Source organism: Myxine glutinosa, chromosome 1, assembly GCF_964187855.1.
Source record: "Myxine glutinosa chromosome 1, kmMyxGlut1.1, whole genome shotgun sequence".
In the NCBI taxonomy this organism is placed as follows: domain Eukaryota; kingdom Metazoa; phylum Chordata; class Myxini; order Myxiniformes; family Myxinidae; genus Myxine; species Myxine glutinosa.
The window spans coordinates 392190067-392213966 of record NC_136261.1 but is presented as its reverse complement, the minus strand read 5'-3'; the positions used below and the strand labels follow the sequence as shown (position 1 = coordinate 392213966).

Genomic DNA, 23900 nt, shown 5'->3' with positions numbered 1-23900 from the left:
GGGGGGGGAAACTTTGGTATTACAGACATGGGTATTGTCATCATTTTAAACATAAGTGTTATTTATGCCGATGGGCTGATTAATGCATTTGGTGAATAATGGCGGCCATCTTGGAATTCAAGGTGGCAGATAAACCAAACTAGATACAACTTAGGTGACATATTTGGAATCCTTGGTATCACAAACATCGGTATTGCCACCATTTTAAAACTTCAATAATGCTTAGAAGCCAAGTTATAAGGCAAAAAGATGAAAAATGGTGGCCATTTTTTTTTTCTTCAAATTTGAGGGTCAAAATCTCAACATTCAGACTGGTAAACAATTTTTTTGAATTCAGCATCCTCAAATTATCCTAAAAAACTTGTTTGCCCACTTTTAACATGAAATTCCTACAACATGCAATTTTTCTCAAATCTTGACCTGTCTATTAACCACACAAATATCATCGACATAACGACACGTACGAGACAATATTTGAGCTAATCCTACTTTTTCACATTCATCAGTGTTTGCACAAATGAAAATTCACAGAAAATAAGAAAAATGTCCGCTAGAAGGGGGCTGCAATTCCCACCCATGGGAATACCCTTAAACTGTTGAAACATAATCCCACAAAAGTATTAAACAAAATAGAATTAACAGCATCCTTAAACTTCTGCTTATCAAAACAATGAAAACCTGAGTATTGATTTTTTGAAAAGATTGTTCCATCAAACCTGACACATAAAAGCTTATTAAAAGAGCTAAAAACCATGTCAATTATTTTGAAGAGTGAATCCCTTACTTGTGCTAAATCCAAATTTGTATATGAAGTTGAAAAATCAAAAACCTCAACTGACTTGATATTGAAGCATCTATTCCTATCTAAGAACTCCAAAGTAGAAGTAATGCTCCAGAAAGTGTTCACACCAGAATTCTTCTCAATTGCCAAACAATATTTCCTGAACTGTTCCCTAACAACTTTTAATCCTCAGTTAACTACGGTATAACCAATAACCGTTTGATGGTACATTGCCTGGAACCAGCAAAAAAACCTATACTTGTGTGGGTTCATATGAAACATTGGGATCCAGAAAATCCAAGGAATACAAAGCTTCACCTCTTTACATTTATTTAATACTGAAATTATTAACTAAAACGTCCTGTTGCTCAGAGATAATATCCTGGAGCGACCCATGACAAGGAACATTCGTGCTATTTCCTATGCTCGTGAAGGCACCGTATCGAAGCCTAACTCTCTTCATAAAACCTCCACAAAATCATTCGCAGCCTTATCCGCTGGAGCTGTGACATATCTAGCATGCAGATTCTGAATATCTTTACGAACACTCGCCTTGTCCAACACTGGTTTAGTTAATTAAAAGTTTAGTAAAAAGTAAAAAAAAGTAAATTTTTAGTAAAAAAACTGGTTTAGTAAAACTGGTTTAGTAAAAAAAAGTTAATTTTAACTTGGCAGCAATCAGTGATGGCATGAAGTGCAGTCATGTCATGATGGTATATGCCATACAAGGCTTTCAACTGGTTTGATGAACAGCTCGCTTTAGGTTTTAGTTTCTTCCGTCGCGTTTCCTTGTTCTCGGTTTCGTTAGTAAATATTTCTTGTCATACATTTTACCTCCGTCTCAGGTTGAGTTCATAATTTGCAGGGAAAAGACATCGTCGGGGCCGAAAAGGTAAGTGTGGCATCCTCCCCCAATCTCCCGGCCCGTGCATCGATCTGCCATTGATTTGAGGAAATGCCTCCATTAAAGCTCGATTCAAACGTGGTGACACTCGGTCTTAACAGGGAAAACCACACGACAACTGGAGTCAAGGAGTGAGATACGGACCCGACGGACAACTTTTTGTCCAAGGGCGAGATCGACAGGGTCAGGCGTACATCGCGCCCGGCATTCGGACACAAAAATTTTCATCGTCGGAGGTGCTATAAAAGATTTTTTAGTCAATTGGTGTGTGCGAAACGCGAAATTGCGGTTCGAAAATTTAAATTCTTCTTTTATTCTTGAGGTAAAATATGCAAGCATGAAACGTGTTAGCCAACGGGGCAATGGCGGATGCCGACCTGGATGCGCGTGAGGTAAATGCCGTTGGAATTGGAAGTGGGCCGAATGCTGGGGAAAAGCATAGTGATTGAGCTTTCCCCACTGTCAAGACGGTCCCGAACGCTTTCCAGGTCGAGATGATGAGTTTTTTGAAGGGAATGAGGAATGACATGAATGCCCATTATGAACAAATGAATAGCAAACTGGATGCCCAGATTGCACAATTTAAGGAATGGACGAATGAATCAAAGGAAGAACTAAATAATTGTGCTGATGGGGCACCGGAGCAGAGAATTGTAATGGGAATCAAATTAAAACGGGAGCCTGCATGTTTGGAGGTGAATGGGGAATGTGAAAATTTTAATGAGGAATGTTGGATACATGAAGGCCTGGGAAGTTATCGGGGCCGGGTGGATGTCACAACACAGCGACTGGGGGATGGATTGGGATCCTTGCTGCACAGGTGCAGTTGTGCAGAGCAAGAGGTATTGGGGGTCCGTGTGGCGGAACCGGACCGGGTGTGCAATGATGGAGACCTGTGGGGGCCAGAAATGATTGATGTGAATAATGAGCAAGATGTGACACAGCGGTTGGGGACCTGGGACAGTCCCATGGAGGACAAGGTTGACCATGTCCAAAGGAGTTTGTGGGTTGAGGTCAGTCGGTACGGGGAGGAGGTTGAAGTGACTGAGGGGACCCTCACCATGCACACCAATTGGGTACCAGAGGCTCCGAAATTGAATAACCAGCATGGGGAGTGTGTTGGCTCCAAGCTGGATTTGGACCTGGGAGAGTCGGGAGATAGAGCCTCGGAGAATTTAATCCCTGTAGGGAATTTGGAACAGCTGCAGGGAGGGGCAGAACAACCTGGAGCGGTTGTTACCTGCAGCTGCAGGTTGGCATGGGAAATCAAAATTTTTAAAAGGAAAAATAAATTTATGTTTAAATGGGCATTTGATTTTGCACAGCCTTGGAGGGAGTTGGTCCCCCGGGCTGTGGAATATGGACCAGGAAAGGTAATTGGGGGTGGCCTTGGGGAAAATTTGCCCCTTTCAAAATTTGGGTATGCCAGCCAGCTGGGGGGCTGTGCTGGCGAGATTTGGACGTGGGGTTCGACCATGGGTGTCATGATACGGCCTGGGCCCCACGGGGGGTCTGGTGGAGTGTGGCGTCCCTTGTCCATCGGGGTGCCGCCCAAGCCGGTGGCTCGGGCAGGTATGGTCACCGGACCCTGGTGGGGGTTACGACCTCCAGGGGGTCTGAGGTGGTTTCTCATAGGCCTAGGATGGCGTATTAAGAGGACAACTCGGGGGAGGTGTTGTGGGTCGCGCTTTGATGGTGGCATTGTAGACGGCCAACATGGGCCTGATGTGGTGACCGCCCAGGCATGCGGCCTGACACCCTCTCCCTGAGACAGCCAGCATGTGATGACCTGCCATGCTGTGCTGGTCTATGGACGTGGGTCGATCCACATGGACAGGGATGGACATAGCCTGCCGGACAACCATTGGGGCATCTGTGGAACGTGATGGTGTGAGAATGACCTTCCGCAGATGTTCCGTTATGATTTGTGTACTCTTGGCTTGGAAAGAGAGCCATGGGAGTGTTGAATTGGGAATGTGTCACGTGCCGAGCATATGGGCCAGGCTCGGCTGGCATGTGTATGGAGAAGCACCCTTCTTTGGTGAGATTAGTAAAATGTGAGAAATATTTGGCATGGGTAATCTGAGGGAAGATGCAAATTTAAGGGTTCATTTTGTGATGCTGTGGTGGTCACTGACATCAGTGGCACCATTATTGATCCAGGTGTGTCAGACCAAAGTGTTGGAGGCTGGGTAATATCTGGGATCATCCTCCCCTGTTGTTCGTCCTCCTGGTGCCTGCGTGCTGTGTGGCGCAGGACGGACCGTGCAGAGAGGGGTGTTCGTGCCAACCGGAGCCACGTCCGGACGCGAGCTTGGGGCCTGGACAGCAGACAGATAAGATGCACCACATTCCACAACACGACAAGACATTTATTTTATGATTCCTCTCCCATTGTTTCGTATCTAAAGTCTGTGCGGGGACGTCCCAACTTAGGTTTTAGTTTCTTCCGTCGCATTTCCTTGTTCTCGGTTCCGATAATAAATATTTCTTGTTGTACATTTTATCTCCGTCTCGGGTAGAGTTAATAATTTGCAGGGAGAAGACATCGTCAGGCCCGAAAAAGTAAGCGCGGCATCTTCCCCCAATCCCCCGGCCCGTGTGTCGATCTGCCATTGATTTGAATAAACGCCTCCATTAAAGCTCGATTCATCCGTGCTAACGCTCGGTCTTAACTGGGCAAACCATACGACAATATTCCCAATAACACAGACAGTGCATTTGTACTTTGAGGACCTCTCTTTATCGTGAAATCCTTCACAAATTCAAGTTTCATGAAATGCATCGGCAGGATTCTTCTATAAACAATTTTACAACAAGGGTGTTCTCCCCATATCACACATAATGAAACATGGACTACAGCAAAGATTGAGGAAAAATTAATGTTCAAGCTGCCATGGAAAGATGCCATCTGAGCATAACCAAAAAGGGACAAGAAAAACAACTAAATCAGAAAGAAAACAAAATTCAAAACACTGGTCACAATCAAAAAACTCAAATGGAACTTGGCTGGATACATGGCAAGGACAGAGACAAGAATTACAAACTGTAAACCTCAGGAAGACCCTGAAAGAAGCACGATGAGATCCAAGATCAGTTTGAGAGATAAAGTTATCATTTGCGTTTTTGGCATCAAATTTACAAAGATTCTCGATTATGAGAATATGGAGAATCTAATAAATTTTACTTTTTTTTTATAAGCTGTAATTTTCTTTAAACTTGATCAGATGGGGTTAGCATTTTGAGGTTAGCATTGTTGTCTTTTGGCAGCAATTTGCATTCATTGTTGTGGACATTCTAGTGACAGCCAGCTGTATGGTTTTCATAAAGGGGTGTGGGATGCTGGCTGGTTGTCATGGATTACAGATAGTACTCTGAGAGGTTGTATGACAAGGTATATCCCCAAAGCACTGTATGCTTTCATGATAGCTTTCTCCTTGCTGGTTCACAGAATACCTTGCCTGCTGCTGAGGATCGCTTACATCGCTGAGGATCCGGATTCCCTGTGGCTCCGACTATCAATGGTACAATTGCAGATTTCATCAATTTCAAAATCGACATCACATCTTTTTTCATATCCTGGTATTTCAGATTTCAGCTCTCCTGTATGGATCTTCATATGTTTATTCAAATTGCCTTGATGAGAGAAAGCTTTATCACATATCGAGCATTTGTTGGTTCGCTCTCCTGTATGGATCTTCATATGTGATTTCAAACTGTTATTATGAGAGAAACCTTTATCACATATCGAGCATTTGTTTGGTCGCTCTCCTGTATGGATCTTCATATGTGATTTCAAATTGCTGCTCTGAGAGAAACCTTTATCACATATCGAGCATTTGTAAGGACGCCCTCCTGTATGGATCTTCATATGTGATTTCAAACTGCTGCTCTGAGAGAAACCTTTATCACATATCGAGCATTTGTAAGGACGCTCTCCTGTATGGATCTTCATATGTGATTTCAAAGTGCTGCTCTGAGAGAAACCTTTGTCACATATCGAGCATTTGTGAGGTTGCTCTCCTGTATGGATCGTCATATGTAATTTCAAATAGCCTTTTTGAGAGAAACCTTTATCACATATCGAGCATTTGTGACGTCGCTCTCCTGTATGGATCATCATATGTAATTTCAAATAGCCTTTTTGAGAGAAATCTTTATCACATATCGAGCATTTGTTGGGTCGCTCTCCTGTATGGATCTTCATATGTGATTTCACATTGCTGCTCTGAGAGAAACCTTTATCACATATCGAGCATTTGTGACGTCGCTCTCCTGTATGGATAATCATATGTAATTTCAAATTGCCGCCATGAGAGAAACCTTTATCACATATCGAGCATTTGTAAGGTTGCTCTCTTGTATGGATCCTCATATGTAATTTCAAACTGCCTTTTTGAGAGAAACCTTTATCACATATCGAGCATTTGTGAGGGCGCTCTCCTGTATGGATCCTCATATGTAATTTCAAATGGCCTTTTTGAGAGAAACCTTTATCACATATCGAGCATTTGTGCGGTCGCTCTCCTGTATGGATCCTCATATGTAATTTCAAACTGCCTCTTTGAGAGAAACCTTTATCACATATCGAGCATTTGTGACGTCGCTCTCCTGTATGGATCGTCATATGTAATTTCAAACTGCTGCTATGAGAGAAACCTTCATCACATATCGAGCATTTGTGAGGATGATCTCCTGTATGGATCCCCATATGTATTTTCAAATTGTGTTTATGAGAGAAACCTTTGTCACACATCGAGCATTTGTGTGGTCGCTCTCCTGTATGGATCCTTGTATGTTGATTCAAATTACTTTTTGTCAAGAAACCTTTACCACAGACAGAGCATTTGTGGGGGTGTTTTCCAGTGTGAATCCTCATGTGTATTTTGAGGTAACTTGTTGAAGCAAAATCCATTCTGCACACATTACACTTATAACGTATTTGCCTTTCTGGAACCTTTTCATGTTTGTTTAATTCAATATTAATATTGGTGTTGCGAGACCCAGTCAGGCACTTGAATTTTATCGGAAGTGGGTCTTGATTTCGTGATTGTTTCTTCAAAAATGGCTTCTTCATCACTGTCAAACTGCGACTGGACCTTATTTGTCCCATATTACTTCTGGATTGTTCTACAGAAACAAAAAACACATTTCTTTTTTTTAATCAAAATCAAAATATTTAACAATATTCCGAAAATTATATATTTTTTCAACATCAAAGATTGAATGTTAATTTTTTACATTTCTACTCACCAGTTGCAAAACAGGAAGCACTTCCGTTTGTCATGTGAATATCATCTGAGCCTTCCTTTGCAGAAGCACATTTTGAATCTTCTTTGGCAGATGAATCGTTGTATTGTCTGCCTTCCACATTTCCAGAAAAGACATCACCTGTGTACAAATCAGCATCAATCTTTTGCAGGGAAATGAGATTGAGAACGTTCTTGAGACTTCATGGAACATGTTACGTCATGGAATGTGAACATCAATTTAAATATAAAAATGAAGTTAAAGATTGTTTAAAATAAATCTTAAGGGCTAATGAAGCAGTCTTCTCAATCACCCTAATGCACCGCCCTATTTCACATGTCCAAGTACTGCTGCACCGTAGGTTAGTGGAAGTAACAAGGCGATTTGTGATCAACAATGTTTAAGCATTTAATTCAATTTAAAGAAAATAAAGATTGGAAAATTCATTTTGAAAAATTTCTGGAATTTACCGACATTGCACAGAGTTTATCACATCACTCCAACACAATACATTAGTTATTTATCATCTAAATTATCTAAATATCACAGAATCAGCACCATCACAGGACATTTGGTCCATCTCTTCACTGCAATCTCCTCCCAGCACATGTATCAAAATAAGACATTGCTAATTAGACAGTTGGCTCCAAACCTTACGAGGAAGCTACTTTTCCAATGCCTTTTTTTGAAAATACCCCATTTGATGTGGCACACTGTTGTAATGTTATATAGTGTCGGTGCTGCTGAAGCAGTTCCTTGGCAAGGGTCAGGCTGGGCAATGTGCCATCTCCATATCACCAACATTTAGCTAATCACAGCCATTATCTAGTCAGGTTGAGCCAATGACATGAGGGATCGATATCTGCAATATGAAAGCTGAAAGCTTTTTGTTTTTACTTATTTGGCGACAATTATTTTGATACTATATTATTTTGTTTCCACATATGACTGCTATATTGTTTTCATATTTCATACCTGTCCCAAGTTCGGTAAAAAAAAAAAAATCCCTTCAACAAGTTATTGCGCTGGACAAATGGACAGACAACCCAAGAACATATTAGACAACCCAAGACAACCCACTCTGCTCCGTCTTCTCCATGCTCCCCCAATCGGTCCTCATAATACCTGCATATCGGAACATAAAAAGGAACGGGAACTTTTGCACATGCTCACAAAATGTGGGGAGTTGTTGTTGTTGTTGTTGTTGTTCTCCTCTTCCCTTTGTAAGGGGTGAGGTCCAACGGTACCAAGCCCCTGCGCTGCTTTGACCATGATACTCCTCCACTCCATCTTCAACCAACTCTCTGAACCCTCACTTTACTGAGATCTCTCTTCACACAATCCTCCCACCTGAGCCACAGTCGACCTCTCTTTTTTTTTTTTTTTTTTGTATACTGAATCGAGGCTCGTGAAAGAGCTGACAACCGCGAGGGAAAGACAGCACAGGGGGACCATGAGGGAAAGACAGCACAGGGGGACCGCGAGGGAAAGACAGTACAGGGGGACCGCGAGGGAAAGATAGCACAGGGGGACCGCGAGGGAAAGACAGCACAGGGGGACCGCGAGGGAAAGACAGCACAGGGGGACCGCAAGGGAAAGACAGCACAGGGGGACCACGAGGGAAAGACAGCACAGGGGGACCACGAGGGAAAGACAGCTCCTCCGACCTTATTTCCTCAACCCACTTTCTTTGCCATTCTTTCTTCCCCCATCCACACCAAATGTCGAGCCTATTTCAGCCGACATTTCACCAATGTCCCCGTTAAGCTCATGTACACACCAATCTCCTCCCTCAGTTCATCCATTCTCCTTTTATCCACCCTCTTCACTCCAGCAATCCTCCACTCAGTTGTTCTTGCAAATCTGCAGCTTCTGTTGTTGTTTCTCTGCAGTGCCACCATCTCCAGACCCAAAAGGCAGTCCGGTGGTACACACCATATCAGAACCTTCCCTTCAATCTCATTAAATTTTTTATGTCTGCCATTACTCTTTGAATCCTCTTCCACACATCTGCCTCTGACTTACCATCTCCAGTCACTGCCCCCCTCCAAACCCCCAGATACTCAAACCTATTTCCTTCTCTGATCTCCTTCTCCTCCAACCTGATATTCATTTATTTTCTCTTCTGCCCAACCCACATCACCTCCGTCTTCTCCATGCTCATTTTCTGCCCATGTTTCAAAAATGCCTCCTTCCACTCCCCCAGTACTTCCTGCATTGCCTGCCCACTCTCCACCACAACAGTAAGATCATCCTCACACAATATTCTCCGCATAATATCTTTCATGCTTACCTTCCTGCTTACCAGCTCCATCATCATGATGAACAGGAGTGGACAGAGAGGATGTCTCTGCCTCAAATTGATGTTCACATTGAACTCCAACATCCAAGGACCAACCAAAACTCTTGCCTTTGTTCCCTTGCACACCACTCCCGATCCCGCCCTTCACCAACCTAACTTCTGCTTCTGTCACTCCCATCCATTTCAGTGTCGCCATCACCATCTCTCTCTCGAGACAGTGCAATAGGCCTTCTCCAGATCCTCAAGTCCCAATGCCATTTCACCTTGCATCTCCAACCTCCTCTCCACCAATGTCTCAACATGAACATCCGTTCTGTCATTCCCTTTTGAACAGCTGCTGCCCTTCTCAGATCTGCTTCTCCACACTCTTCCTTATACTCTCATCCAGAATCCTCTCCAGCACCTTCATAACATGACGAAGGAGTGTAATTCCCCTGTACTTCCCCAGATCTTGAAGACTCCCCATCCCCTTTCATATCGGAACAATTAACCCTATCCTTCACTCCTCTGGAATTGACCCATCTCTCATATGTACATTCAACAACCTCTTTGTTCACCTGACTCCAACTTCTCCAGCTGCAATTATAATTTGTGTACATGCCTCATCAACGCCGAGCTCCTTCCCTTTTTCCTCCTCTTCAATGCCGTCCGCACTTCCTCTTCTGTGATCTCTGCTTTTCCCTCCACATAACTATGTAGTTCCAGCTCAATGTTGCTTCCTTCCTGATTCAACAGCTTGGAAATATCCTTCACACACCTTCAATCGTGCACCCCTCTCTGTCACTGGCCTTCCACCTCTATCCTTCATCTCCGCCCCTCCCTTCATGTCTTTCCTATCCTCATTCCTGTCACGAGCCAATTTATGGATAATCTTCCTCCCACCATCATCTTCGAACTTGTTGTACACTTCCTCTTTCATATCATTCCTCGCCTTGTCCACATATTTTCTTGCTGCTTTCTTCTTCTGCCCATACAGGTGTAGCACCCCGCATCAGGCTATCTCCCTCTATCATTGATCTTCAATATCCTCATCCAAATCTCCCTCTTTTCACCAACTTCCAAACCCGATGTACCTGCTCTCAAATGTTGTACTTGTGTGCTTCCGTCTCTCTTCCCATCTTGACTCCTGCTCCTTTTATCAAATGTTTTATGTGTCAGTTTGTCTTTTTGTGATCTATGTTAGCTCTTACACGAGCCTCGATCTTGTATACAAAAAACAAACAAAAATAAAAACTGCCTTCGCTACTTCCTCTGTCCACCACACCTGGTTTCTATCCCTCGACAATGCACCCTCTCCTACGTCCTTCCACGCAACACTTCTGCAATTCCCTTGCATGCCCCTGCATACTTCCACTCCTTCTCCAAACCTTCCGCTTCTTCGCTACGTTGCTCATACCTGGCCCTCACCCTCTCCTTGTACTCTTCGGTTGTGGTCCACATAACCAACAAAACACACCATTTGCCTCGAAACCACCACCCATGCCATAACTATCCATCCCTCCCATCGTCCCACTCTGACCACCTGCTTGCTGATCTCTCCCGAAACTTTTATTCCTACGCCATTACTCAATTCATCCCCACCCGGGTGCAACAGCATGTATCCTCCTACGAACCTCCTGGCCCTGTCCCCCATCTGGTCTTTTTTTTTTTTTTTCTATACTGAATCGAGGCTCGTGAAAGAGCTGACAACCGCGAGGGAAAGACAGCACAGGGGGACCACGAGGGAAAGACAAAGACAGCACATGGGGACCGTGAGGGAAAGACAAAAACAGCACATGGGGACCGTGAGGGAAAGACAAAGACAGCACATGGGGACCACGAGGGAAAGACAAAGACAGCACATGGGGACCGCGAGGGAAAGACAAAGACAGCACATGGGACCGCGAGGGAAAGACAAAGACAGCACATGGGGACCACGAGGGAAAGACAAAGACAGCACATGGGGACCGCGAGGGAAAGACAAAGACAGCACATGGGACCGCGAGGGAAAGACAAAGACAGCACAGGGGGACCACGAGGGAAAGACAAAGACAGCACATGGGGACCGTGAGGGAAAGACAAAAACAGCACATGGGGACCGTGAGGGAAAGACAAAGACAGCACATGGGGACCACGAGGGAAAGACAAAGACAGCACATGGGGACCACGAGGGAAAGACAAAAACAGCACATGGGGACCGCGAGGGAAAGACAAAGACAGCACATGGGACCGCGAGGGAAAGACAAAGACAGCACATGGGGACCACGAGGGAAAGACAAAGACAGCACATGGGGACCGCGAGGGAAAGACAAAAACAGCACATGGGGACCGCGAGGGAAAGACAAAGACAGCACATGGGACCGCGAGGGAAAGACAAAGACAGCACATGGGGACCACGAGGGAAAGACAAAGACAGCACATGGGGACCGCGAGGGAAAGACAAAAACAGCACATGGGGACCGCGAGGGAAAGACAAAGACAGCACATGGGACCGCGAGGGAAAGACAAAGACAGCACATGGGGACCACGAGGGAAAGACAAAGACAGCACATGGGGACCACGAGGGAAAGACAAAGACAGCACATGGGGACCACGAGGGAAAGACAAAGACAGCACATGGGGACCGTGAGGGAAAGACAAAGACATCACATGGGGACCACGAGGGAAAGGCAAAAACAGCACATGGGGACCGCGAGGGAAAGACAAAGACAACACATGGGGACCGCGAGGGAAAGACAAAGACAGCACATGGGGACCGTGAGGGAAAGACAAAGACAGCACATGGGGACCGTGAGGGAAAGACAAAAACAGCACATGGGGACCGCGAGGGAAAGACAAAGACAGCACATGGGGACCACGAGGGAAAGACAAAGACAGCACATGGGGACCACGAGGGAAAGACAAAGACAGCACAGGGGGACCACGAGGGAAAGACAAAGACAGTACAGGGGGACCGCGAGGGAAAGACAAAAACAGCACATGGGGACCGCGAGGGAAAGACAAAGACAGTACAGGGGGACCGCGAGGGAAAGACAAAGACAGCACATGGGGACCATGAGGGAAAGACAAAAACAGCACATGGGGACCGTGAGGGAAAGACAAAGACAGCACATGGGGACCACGAGGGAAAGACAAAGACAGCACATGGGGACCGCGAGGGAAAGACAAAAACAGCACATGGGGACCGCGAGGGAAAGACAAAGACAGCACATGGGGACCATGAGGGAAAGACAAAAACAGCACATGGGGACCGTGAGGGAAAGACAAAGACAGCACATGGGGACCATGAGGGAAAGACAAAAACAGCACATGGGGACCGTGAGGGAAAGACAAAGACAGCACATGGGGACCGCGAGGGAAAGACAAAAACAGCACATGGGGACCGCGAGGGAAAGACAAAGACAGCACATGGGACCGCGAGGGAAAGACAAAGACAGCACATGGGGACCACGTGGGAAAGACAAAGACAGCACATGGAGACCATGAGGGAAAGACAAAGACAGCACATGGGGACCGCGAGGGAAAGACAAAAACAGCACATGGGGACCGCGAGGGAAAGACAAAGACAGCACATGGGACCACGAGGGAAAGACAAAGACAGCACATGGGGACCACGAGGGAAAGACAAAGACAGCACAGGGGACCGCGAGGGAAAGACAAAAACAGCACATGGGGACCGCGAGGGAAAGACAAAGACAGTACAGGGGGACCGCGAGGGAAAGACAAAAACAGCACATGGGGACCACGAGGGAAAGACAAAAACAGCACATGGGGACCGCGAGGGAAAGACAAAGACAGTACAGGGGGACCGTGAGGGAAAGACAAAATCAGCACATGGGGACCGCGAGGGAAAGACAAAAACAGCACATGGGGACCGCGAGGGAAAGACAAAGACAGCACATGGGACCGCGAGGGAAAGACAAAGACAGCACATGGGGACCACGTGGGAAAGACAAAGACAGCACATGGGGACCATGAGGGAAAGACAAAGACAGCACATGGGGACCGCGAGGGAAAGACAAAAACAGCACATGGGGACCGCGAGGGAAAGACAAAGACAGCACATGGGACCACGAGGGAAAGACAAAGACAGCACATGGGGACCACGAGGGAAAGACAAAGACAGCACAGGGGGACCACGAGGGAAAGACAAAGACAGTACAGGGGACCGCGAGGGAAAGACAAAAACAGCACATGGGGACCGCGAGGGAAAGACAAAGACAGTACAGGGGGACCGTGAGGGAAAGACAAAATCAGCACATGGGGACCGCGAGGGAAAGACAAAAACAGCACATGGGGACCACGAGGGAAAGACAAAGACAGTACAGGGGGACCGCGAGGGAAAGGCAAAAACAGCACATGGGGACCGCGAGGGAAAGACAAAAAACCAAACCATTATAGGTCTTCTGCACACACACAACACTTCCAACCTCCTTCTCTGCATCATCTCCACCACCTCAACCCCTCTCACTCCCCCCCCCCCCCCCTCCAACCACATTATTTCACACATTCAAACGACGGAGCAGAACTTCGCTTCTGAATCTCTGCCCACCTGGCCGAACGAATTACCATGTTGATGAGTTTGGGACACTCAGAGGAAAATTTAAAAGATGAAATATGCATGTGTAGGAATGGGAAAATGGGAAGGTGATTGGGGGATTGGAAGAGGGAGGAAAGAGGTTTTGGGGTGGTGGAATTAAAGAGGGTAATCCATCTATGTGTGTGCCGTCCCTTGGATGTTCATTAAACTGGTGTCTCATTTGCTGCCATTAGTTGGTGGGCGTTATGCAGGGAAGTGATGCTGGATTATTGTGTGGATGCATCGTTTTACTCTATAATCGGAATACTGCATTTGAGTTCCAAAGGTTTTTGAGGAATATCCATTTGGAAAGTAGTTCCCTCTTCCAGATCAGCTTCACCTGCACACAAGTCCACTTTTTTTGGGGGGGATTCAAAGTCGAGGGTCGCGCAAGAGCAATACATAAAACACAAAGACAAACAGAAAACACATAAAACATGCAATCAAGGGAGTGCGAGGCAAGAGGGAGAGAGAGAGGGAAACACAACAACAGAAGATAACAGGGACAGTGGTAGATCTGCAGAAGGGAAAGGGGTGTGGTGGGGGATGGGGAAGTGGGATGGGGAGTGGGAAACGGTATAAAGCTCTTATCTGTCTCCCTCTTCCAAATCCTGGTGGCGTCTGGTCAAATCCGTTTCTGGTGTTTGTTCCCCCTCCATCCCCTCCCTTACCTCAAACGGCTCCACAGCTGACTCCGCACGTGAAAAAGCTGAATGCCTCAACTCTGTGTTTGCCTCTAAATCTTGTGTCCCAAACCCATCCCTCTCTGTACCCACCATACCCAGTCGTACCCTGCTGCTCCTGGACTCCGTGTCCTTTCCTCCTGACAAGGTGGAAAAGTTTCTGTCAGCCCTCGACTCTGATTCTGCAACTGGACCCGACGGCATCAGCCCACGGGTCCTAAAATCCTGCTCTGCTGCTCTATCTCACCCTCTCTCTGTTCTCTTCACCCTCTCTTTTGCTCAAGGTCAACTGCCATCTGCTTGGAAATCAGCCAACATCACCGCTTTGCACAAAAAAGGTGCAAAAACAGATCCTAGCAACTACAGACCAATCAGCCTTCTCCCAATTATCAGCAAAGTCATGGAATCCATCATTGCTTCTGATATGAAATCTTTCCTCTCCTCCAATGGCTTGATCTCTGATCATCAATTTGGTTTCAGACCAGGTCACTCTACTCTGGACATGCTGCTTCTGCTGTCTCAACAATGGATGGAGGTCCTCAATGCCAAACAGGAAATTAGAGCTGTCTCCCTCGACATATCACGTGCCTTCGACACGGTCTGGCACCCCGCTCTGCTCACCAAACTCTCCTCCTTTGGTATCCATGGAAATCTCCACGCATGGCTGGCGGACTTCCTCTCTAGTCGTCGACAACGTGTGGCCCTGAATGGGTTTCTCTCATCTCCTCTTCCTGTTCAGGCTGGAGTTCCCCAAGGCAGTGTTCTGGGCCCCGTGCTTTTTCTGGTCTTCATCAATGATCTCTCTGACTCTCTCGAAAATCCTCTCTATCTCTTTGCTGATGACTCCACTCTCTGCCGCTCCATTCCTCTTCCCTCAGATCGGCAGTCTGCTGCCTCCTCACTCTCTGAAGACCTGGACAAAATCACAGACTGGTCAAACAAGTGGAACATGTCTTTCAATCCTGACAAATCTCACACTCTTACTATGTCTCTCCGAAAAGATCGACTGGACAACCCTCCCATCTACTTTCTCAACAATCCTCTCCAAGAAGTTCTGTCGCTCAAGATTTTGGGTCTCAATATCTGCCATGATCTTTCTTGGGAAAACCACATTTCCAAGCTGGCCTCCAAAGCCAGTCGCCGACTGGGCATCCTCCGTCGTGCGAAGTCCTTCCTCGGCACACCTGAGCTCCTCACCACATACAAGGCTTTCATCCGCAGCTCAATGGAATACTGTTCTCCCCTATGGGCCGGTGCTCCTGCCTCACACCTAGCTCGGCTTCACGCTGTTGAAACCAAAGCTTTCAGAATTATTGGAATCTCCCGCGATGAAGCTATCTCTGAGGGCCTTTCACTCACTCACCGCAGGCAGGTAGGTGGTCTTTCTGTCTTCTACCGACTCCTCTCCGGCCTTGCACCCCCAGCTCTCTCTGTGCTCTGTCCCCCAAATATTCCTACAGGTCGCACAAGATCTGCCAGCAACCCTCTGATGGTTAAACTGCCGAAATCTCGGCTCTCCGCTCACCTTCACTCTTTCATTCCTCTTTTCTCCCGCCTCTGGAACAAACTCCCTCACTCCCTTCAATCCCACTCCTCCCTCCAGGTCTTTAAAACAGCTGTTCACCACCATCTCTTATCTTCCCCCATCCAAAACCTTGATCTTTTCTACCCCCGCTAATTCACCCCAGATCCACCTTGTTTGAAATTCCAACTTCTTTCCTGGAAGTCCTGGCAGTGTCCATATGTTTTATACCTCTCCCACTGCCCCCTTCCCACGCCCCCCCCCCCCCCCAAAGCCCTCGCCCTCTCTCAGATCCCTCGATGTCTCCATGTCTCTCGGTCCCTGCTCTCAAATGTTGTGTTTGTGTCCTTCCCCCTCTCTCCCCATCTTGTCTACCGCTCCCTATGTTATATGTTTTATGTGTCGGTTTGTCTTTCTGTGTGTTCATGTGATTAATGTTCGCTCTTTCACGAGCCTCGATATTGTATACAAAAAAAAAAAAAAAAAAAAAAAAAAAAAAACACAGAGACATTACTCGGACTTTAAGGAAAGAAAAACGGAATTTGAAAAATGGTGGATTTGGGTTGTATTAACGGGGGTAGAAAAGATCAAGGTTTTGGATAAGAGAAGATAAGAGATGGTGGAAAAGAGAAGATACTTGTGGACAAAAGATGGTGGAGACGTGAAGACAAGAGACGGTGGAGAAGAGAAGATAAGACGTCGTGGATAAGAGAAGATAAGAGATGGTGGATAAGAGAAGATAAGAGATGGTGGATAAGAGAAGATAAGAGATGGTGGATAAGAGAAGATAAGAGATGGTGGATAAGAGAAGATAAGGGGTTTTACCCAATACTGCACATAGATGGTCAATGTCCAAACTGCAGTTATTGAAATTTAGTTAATTACAACTCAAACCTTGATTTCGGTTTAAATAAACATTTCCGAATTAAATAATTCTTTTCTTTAGAAGAAAGACCAAATTATTGTTCGAAAAAAGCAATTTCCACATTGTGTTCATTTTATCGACCAATGGGTTGGAGTTTGTTTTCAAATGAAAATTTTCTTTTTTTTAACGTTCTCATTGTTCAACCAAATATTTCAAAGATATAAAGAATATAAAGATGACATATAAAGATATAAAGATAACAAGGAAATTATATGATGAATTTCACTGTTTAAACAAGGATAAGAGATTGATCAGCTGTCTCCGTGTGCAGCGCGCCTGTTCAAGAGAACTCAAAGTCCAAGAAAAACATGGCACGCAATCGCAAATCCCCACGCTTCATACCCAAAACAAATTTGAAAGATGGCAACAAGTTCCACCAGGAATGACCCAATATTAAATTTTGAGGGTTTCCTTTCCATTTTGACCTGTGATGCTAAATTCTGGGGCATGAACCGGGAGTCCACGAAAAAGGTGATACATTCCATGTGTCCTCTGATTGCATATGCAAGTTTACATTTAAAAAAAATTTTTTTAATGCGCCTCGAATGACATTTTTTGCTGTCCTACCTTTTGGTATTGGTATACTATTTTTACCCTCACCTGAGGAGAGGGTATTGCATTTGAGTCCGTTTGTTTGTCCATCTGTTTGTCTGTTTGTCCGCACAGAATAAATATGATTTTCTGTGCAACCATTGGTCCGATTGACAGGAAATTTTCACCATAGGTGTAACTCCACCTGTATAATTTTTCTATGGTAATCATGACGTCATATGTCACGTGGTTCGGCCGCCATCATGGAAAAATATATATAAAACTTTGCACCTCGATATCTCCGAAAGGCCTCAACAGAAAAAATTGAGACATAGCTCATTCTGAAGAACTCTCCATGGGGAATCAAATATGTTAATGATGTAATTGGTGCCTCCATTATGACGTCATAATTCGAAAAGTACAAAACTTCATCCGATCAAGATGAAATGTCGAGCATAATCTAGGAATAAATTAGTGGAGAAAAAAAAATGATGTCATCAGTCACGTGGTTCGGCCGCCATATTTGTTTTAACACAGCCTTAAAAACCACTGAAAATACATCATGGTGAGGGTATGCAATCTCTGATTGCTCTTTCTTGTTGGTAATATACCCAGAGGGTGGGGTCAAAATGATATGATTCTTGCACGTTTTTGCCATGTGGTGATCATAACAACCAAGTTTGTGATTATTTACACTACCGTTCTGGAGGAGACAACATGATTGACAGACGGACGGACCGACAGAGCTGATTACAAAACGACTTCGATGAAGCGTCTTCATATTTTTCAAAAAGCGTGGCGTGACAAGGATAAGCCTCCCATGGCTAAAGAGAGGTAACAAACTACTTCCTGCATGCAAATAACTTAAATGCACCATTTAACATGGAACACCTCGGAATTTAACGTAATTCCCAACAAAGAAAAAAAAACAGAGGCAATAGACCCCAATTTTTCAAATGCTGCAAGCAAACTTTGGTACATCACGGGTGATGAAGGTTGTGGTCAAGTTTCATCGAAATTGTTTGTGTCGTTCTAATGTGGGTGGATGGGGGGGGGGGTCAAACCTGGACCCACTTTGACCCTGGTAGACCCTCTGAGATCTCGATTTTTTTTATGCCATGAGAAAACTCGAGTTCCAACACACAAAATGTAATCTTAGCCAAGTTTGGTCACAATCCCATCAGCAGTTTCAGAGAAGAAGTTGCAAGTGTTCACGGACAAACTGACCACTCAACATCCCATAAGCTCCCCGGAAAAATGTTCCAGGTGAGCTAAAATTTACCTTGTGCCCACATCAAAAATCCATTCATATTAGACAAGACAACGCTGCACCAAAAGAGATTATACATGTTTCAAAAATACAAAAAAAAATGGCAGAAGATCAAGATATGTGTTGACATGTGATGTTGTGCATAAAAAAATATATATATAAATATATCACACACCAGGCGTGGGTGTTAAACCATCATTCTGAGAGCGAAGGCTGCAGACATCATTGAAACCGATTCCAGAGAAACCAGAAACGTTGTCCAGCTGCACATTTTGGAAACCGAATATCTTTTCAGAGAAACTGGAAAGTTCCCGAATAACATTCTCCAAGTTGACGAAAATGCTTCCCAAAAGCGAAGAACCTGCAATCTGGACATGTTGCGGCTTCGAAAAAGAATTCATAAATTTACAGAAGTCAGCATACATCGCAAATTGAAATTTCTCTTTGGCGAGAGAGAGGAGTTCGGTCCGCAATGGATCTGACTCAGTACAAGCTCGAATAACCTTCTGATTCTCAATTCCAAGCATATCGATCACTGCTTGGGCTGTTTCTGCTCTCAGGCCTTGAGACTTGAGCCACACCAAGAAGCTCTCCATTTTACCGATGACCTGCCGGGGATACAATCAACACCTGTGTTAAACACAGAAAAGTTATACATGCTATTTTCCTGACTAAGTTTGGAATTTTTGTGAGTTATTTCCATTGACAATCAAATCAATTATTATCCAATAAATCCGGGCATATGCATCCAGTTTGTTCACCCATTGTGCCCCATTTTGTAAGTTTTCTTATCAATCAGCATCTCACGAATGTGAGTTTTTATATACAGAGACAAAAATAATCCCAGAGCAAACTAGGAGACCATTCGGCCCATTATGCTGCACCACATCAACACCAGACCAATTTTATCCGCAAAAACGATAAAATTTCATTGGGGGAATGAGGGGATGAATGTGGATGAGATGATGTGGCACGGCCAGGGATTTCCCAAGCGCATCAAATACAAATGGAGAACTACCTTTATGTTCATTATTTAAATTTAAAAAAGAGAAAAAAGCAATATTTATATATGTGTACATACATGTATATATCATGGTTCTTGAAAGTATTGTGAAGGCGATTTGTGTAACACAATATTCAAGCATATAATTCAATTTAAATGAAGGTTTAAAGGTGTAAATCTTACTATAATTCACCAAATAACCGTCTGTCCGTTCGAAGGTACTGCAAAAATGGCCAAACCGATCGGAACGATATTTTGGGTGGTTAATCGTGGGGCTCCTTGGAGTAAAATAGGCTGAAATTCCACAAATACCGTTGAGATTTTGATGAGAATTACGAACCTGCAGCGAATACGGGGGTGGACAGATGATGGCAATGCACGGGTTTGACAACATCCCAATACAACAGTCATTCATTTGTAATGTTAAATCATTAAACGTTAATCGTCTTAATCGTTTTGTTAAAGGATAAGCCTCCCGTGGCTAAAGGCATGATTGGAATTGAGTGAATACAGGTACGATTTTGAATTCGTAATTGTGCTCACCCAACCGTACGGAACTTCACATCAGGATTTTAATATTTGTTTGTCACAAATGTTGTTGAAAGTTTATTTTTCTTATTAATGCTATATAATTTGTGATCGGAGTTATGCTGTTTGGAATGAAAAAAGAGATATCGAGTTCAAGTGAATGACGAAATGCAGCGACAATTTTACGTTCTAAACGTGAAATTCGCGGATTGCCATATACAGATTCACCACCGACCCACGATCGATGTTTCTACATGTGAACGTACCCGTTTGCTTGCGAATGGGCACGTTTTTCATGGAAGTCCTTCATGAACTTGCTGTCCATGTCTGACGTGTGACTGAAGGTGCCACAGGAATGTGGAATTTATTGATTTCATGCTTTCGCATTCGCCGTTTCTGCATTGTCTGTTTGCTTATGGCCGCCCACCCGTGCTTAGCACGGGTACCTCACTAGTTTAAGAAATTCAAGGTTTACCACCATTTATCCACCGGCTATTGCACCACCTTATCATTCTAACACCGTGGTTCCCAACCTGGGGCCCATGGCCCCCTGGGGGGGGGGGGGGGGGGGAGGGCATGGTGTATTTCTCCGGGGGCCACGGGGTAATTTTAACCATACTAAAAATTAAATATTGTTTTGGGGTTTTTTTGACATTGTTTTGACTTTGATATTGTTATGTTTTTTTCCGATTGCAGATTTGACGTTGTGGCTTCTGGGAGGAAAAAAAAGAAAGTATCTTGACGAATACATAAAGCTTGGATTCACGTCCATTACCATGTCTGGCCAAGAGAAACCACAATGTGTGCTGTGTCACAAGGTTTTGAGTACTGAATCCATGAAGCCATCCAAGTTGAAGTTGCACCTCGAGACGAATCACGCACAACATGCAAAGCAGGATCCCAAATTTTTCAAGCGGCATGACAGAAATTTAAAGCGACAGAAGTTGGATGAGTGAGGAGCTTTTCAACAACAAAATGTTGCAACTGTCCAGGCTTCTTCTGAAGTTTCTCTTGAAATTGCAAAGAAGAAAAAACCCCACTCGATTGGGGAGACACTCATCAAGCCTTGTACCCTCCTCATTGTCGAACGGGTTCTCGGCAAGTCAGAGGCTCGCAAAGTTGAACAGGTGTCTTTATCGAATAATACAATGCAGCGTCGTATCCATGACATGTCGGAAAATGTGAAACAACAGATCATCAATGAGATTAAGGCGGCGCCTTTCGACTTGTATTCTTTTCAACTTGATGAATTGACCGATGTTAGTTCCTGCTCCCAGCTACTGGCATTCGTTCGCTATGTCAAGGGAGATGATATCAAGAAAGAATTATTGTTCTGCAGTGCCCTGGAAACAACGACAAAAGCTAACGACGTCATGGAAAAAATGAAGTTGTTGTTCGATGCGGGGGGAATTCAGTGGGAGAATGTATGCGGTGTCTGTACTGACGGTGCTACTGCCATGCTTGGTTCCAAATCCGGATTCCAAGAAAAAGTGAAGATGCTGGCACCACAAGCGAAAGGAACCCACTGTATGATCACAAGGGGCATTCTTAGGAAAAATGCCAGGGGCACAGAAAAGGCCCCTCTGTGTGGTATGTGCCATGTGGCAAACCATAGAAAAGGCCCTTTTATATGGTGTGCGCCATGTGGCAAACAATCGAATAGGCCCCTTTATATGGTGTGTGCCATGTGGCAAACAATCGAATGGGCAACTTGATATGGTGTGTGCCATGTGACAAACCATAGAAAAGGCCCTTTTATGTGGTGTGCGCCATGTGGCAAACAATCGAATAGGCCCCTTGATATGGTGTGTGCCATGTGGGAAACAATATAAACGGCCCCTTTATATGGTGTGTGCCATGTGACAAATAATTATAGAAAAGGCCCCTTTATATGGTGTGTGCCATGTGACAAACCATAGAAAAGGCCCTTTTATATGGTGTGCGCCATGTGGCAAACAATCGAATAGGCCCCTTGATATGGTGTATGCCATGTGGGAAACAATAGAAAAGGCCCCTTTATATGGTGTGTGCCATGTGGCAAACAATTGAAAAGGCCCTTTTATATGGTGTGTGCCATGTGGCAAACAATAGAAAACGCCCTTTTATATGGTGTGTGCCATGTGGCAAACGATAGAAACGGCCCCTTTATATGGTGTGTGCCATGTGGCAAACGATAGAAAAGGCCCTTTATATGGTGTGTGACATGGGGCAAACAATAGAAAAGGCCCTTTTATATGGTGTGTGCCATGTGGCAAACTAGAGAAAAGGCCCCTTTATATGGTATGTGCCATGTGACAAACCATAGAAAAGGCCCTTTATATGGTGTGCGCCATGTGGCAAACAATCGAATAGGCCCCTTGATATGGTGTGTGCCATGTGACAAACCATAGAAAAGGCCCATTTATATGGTGTGTGACATGTGGCAAACTAGAGAAAAGGCCCCTTTATATGGTATGTGCCATGTGACAAACCATAGAAAAGGCCCTTTTATATGGTGTGCACCAAGTGGCAAACAATCGAATAGGCCCCTTGATATGGTGTGTGCCATGTGGGAAACAATATAAACGGCCCCTTTATATGGTGTGTGCCATGTGACAAACAATAGAAAAGGTCCCTTTATATGGTGTGTGCCATGTGATGAACTATAGAAAAGGCCCCTTTATATGGTGTGTGCCATGTGACAAACAATAGAAAAGCCCCCTTTATATGGTGTGTTCCATGTGACAAATAATAGAAAAGGCCCCTTTATATGGTGTGTGCCATGTGACGAACTATAGAAAAGGCCTCTTTATATAGTGTGTGCCATGTGACAAACAATAGAAAAGGCCCCTTTATATGGTGTGTGCCATGTGGCAAATAATAGAAAAGACCCCTTTATATGGTGTGTGCCATGTGGCAAACAATAGAAAAGGCCCCTTTATATGGTGAGTGCCATGTGGCAAACAGTAGAAAAGGCCCCTTTATATGGTGTGTGCCATGTGGCAAACAATAGAAGAGGCCCCTTTGTATGGTGTGTGCCATGTGGGAAACTAGAGAAAAGGCCCCTTTATATGGTATGTGCCATGTGACAAACCAAAGAAAAGGCCCTTTTATATGGTGTGCGCCATGTGGCAAACAATCGAATAGGCCCCTTGATATGGTGTGTGCCATGTGGCAAACTAGAGAAAAGGCCCCTTTAGATGGTATGTACCATGTGGGAAACAATAGAAACGGCCCCTTTATATGGTGTGTGCCATGTGACAAATAATAGATAAGACCCCTTTATATTGTGTGTGCCATGTGACAAATAATAGAAAAGACCCCTTTATACAGTGTGTGCCATGTGGCAAATAATAGAAAAGACCCCTTTGTATGGTGTGTGCCATGTGACGAACTATAGAAAAGGCCCCTTTATATGGTGTGTGCCATGTGACAAACAATAGAAAAGGCCCCTTTATATGGTGTGTGCCATGTGACAAATAATAGAAAAGGCCCCTTTATATGGTGTGTGCCATGTGGCAAATAATAGAAAATACCTCTTTATAAGGTGTGTGCCATGTGACAAACAATAGAAAAGGCCCCTGTATATGGTGTGTGCCATGTGGCAAACAATAGAAAAGGCCCTTTTATATGGTGTGTGCCATGTGACAAATAATTATAGAAA

At 44.7% G+C, this 23900-nt stretch overlaps 1 protein-coding gene across 6 annotated transcripts in view; it reads right to left on the bottom strand.

Moving 5' to 3' along the window:
* Positions 1-4405: 4405 nt before the first annotated feature.
* Positions 4406-23900, bottom strand: part of LOC137419586 (uncharacterized) — a 56756-nt gene continuing 37261 nt past the window's right edge. For 2 of the 6 annotated variants that reach the window (XM_078770300.1, XM_078770299.1), the window contains exons 2-3: positions 6939-7076; positions 4406-6815 (exon numbers count right to left, since the gene is read on the bottom strand). In XM_078770300.1, coding sequence (XP_078626426.1) covers positions 5164-6815; positions 6939-6972 — 1686 coding nt within the window. In that variant the 5' untranslated portion in view covers positions 6973-7076 and the 3' untranslated portion in view covers positions 4406-5163. Of the gene's footprint in view, positions 6816-6938; positions 7077-18901; positions 19335-23900 lie in introns of those variants that run through there. The other 4 variants (XM_078770297.1, XM_078770298.1, XM_078770302.1 and 1 more) reach the window with 4 other exon arrangements.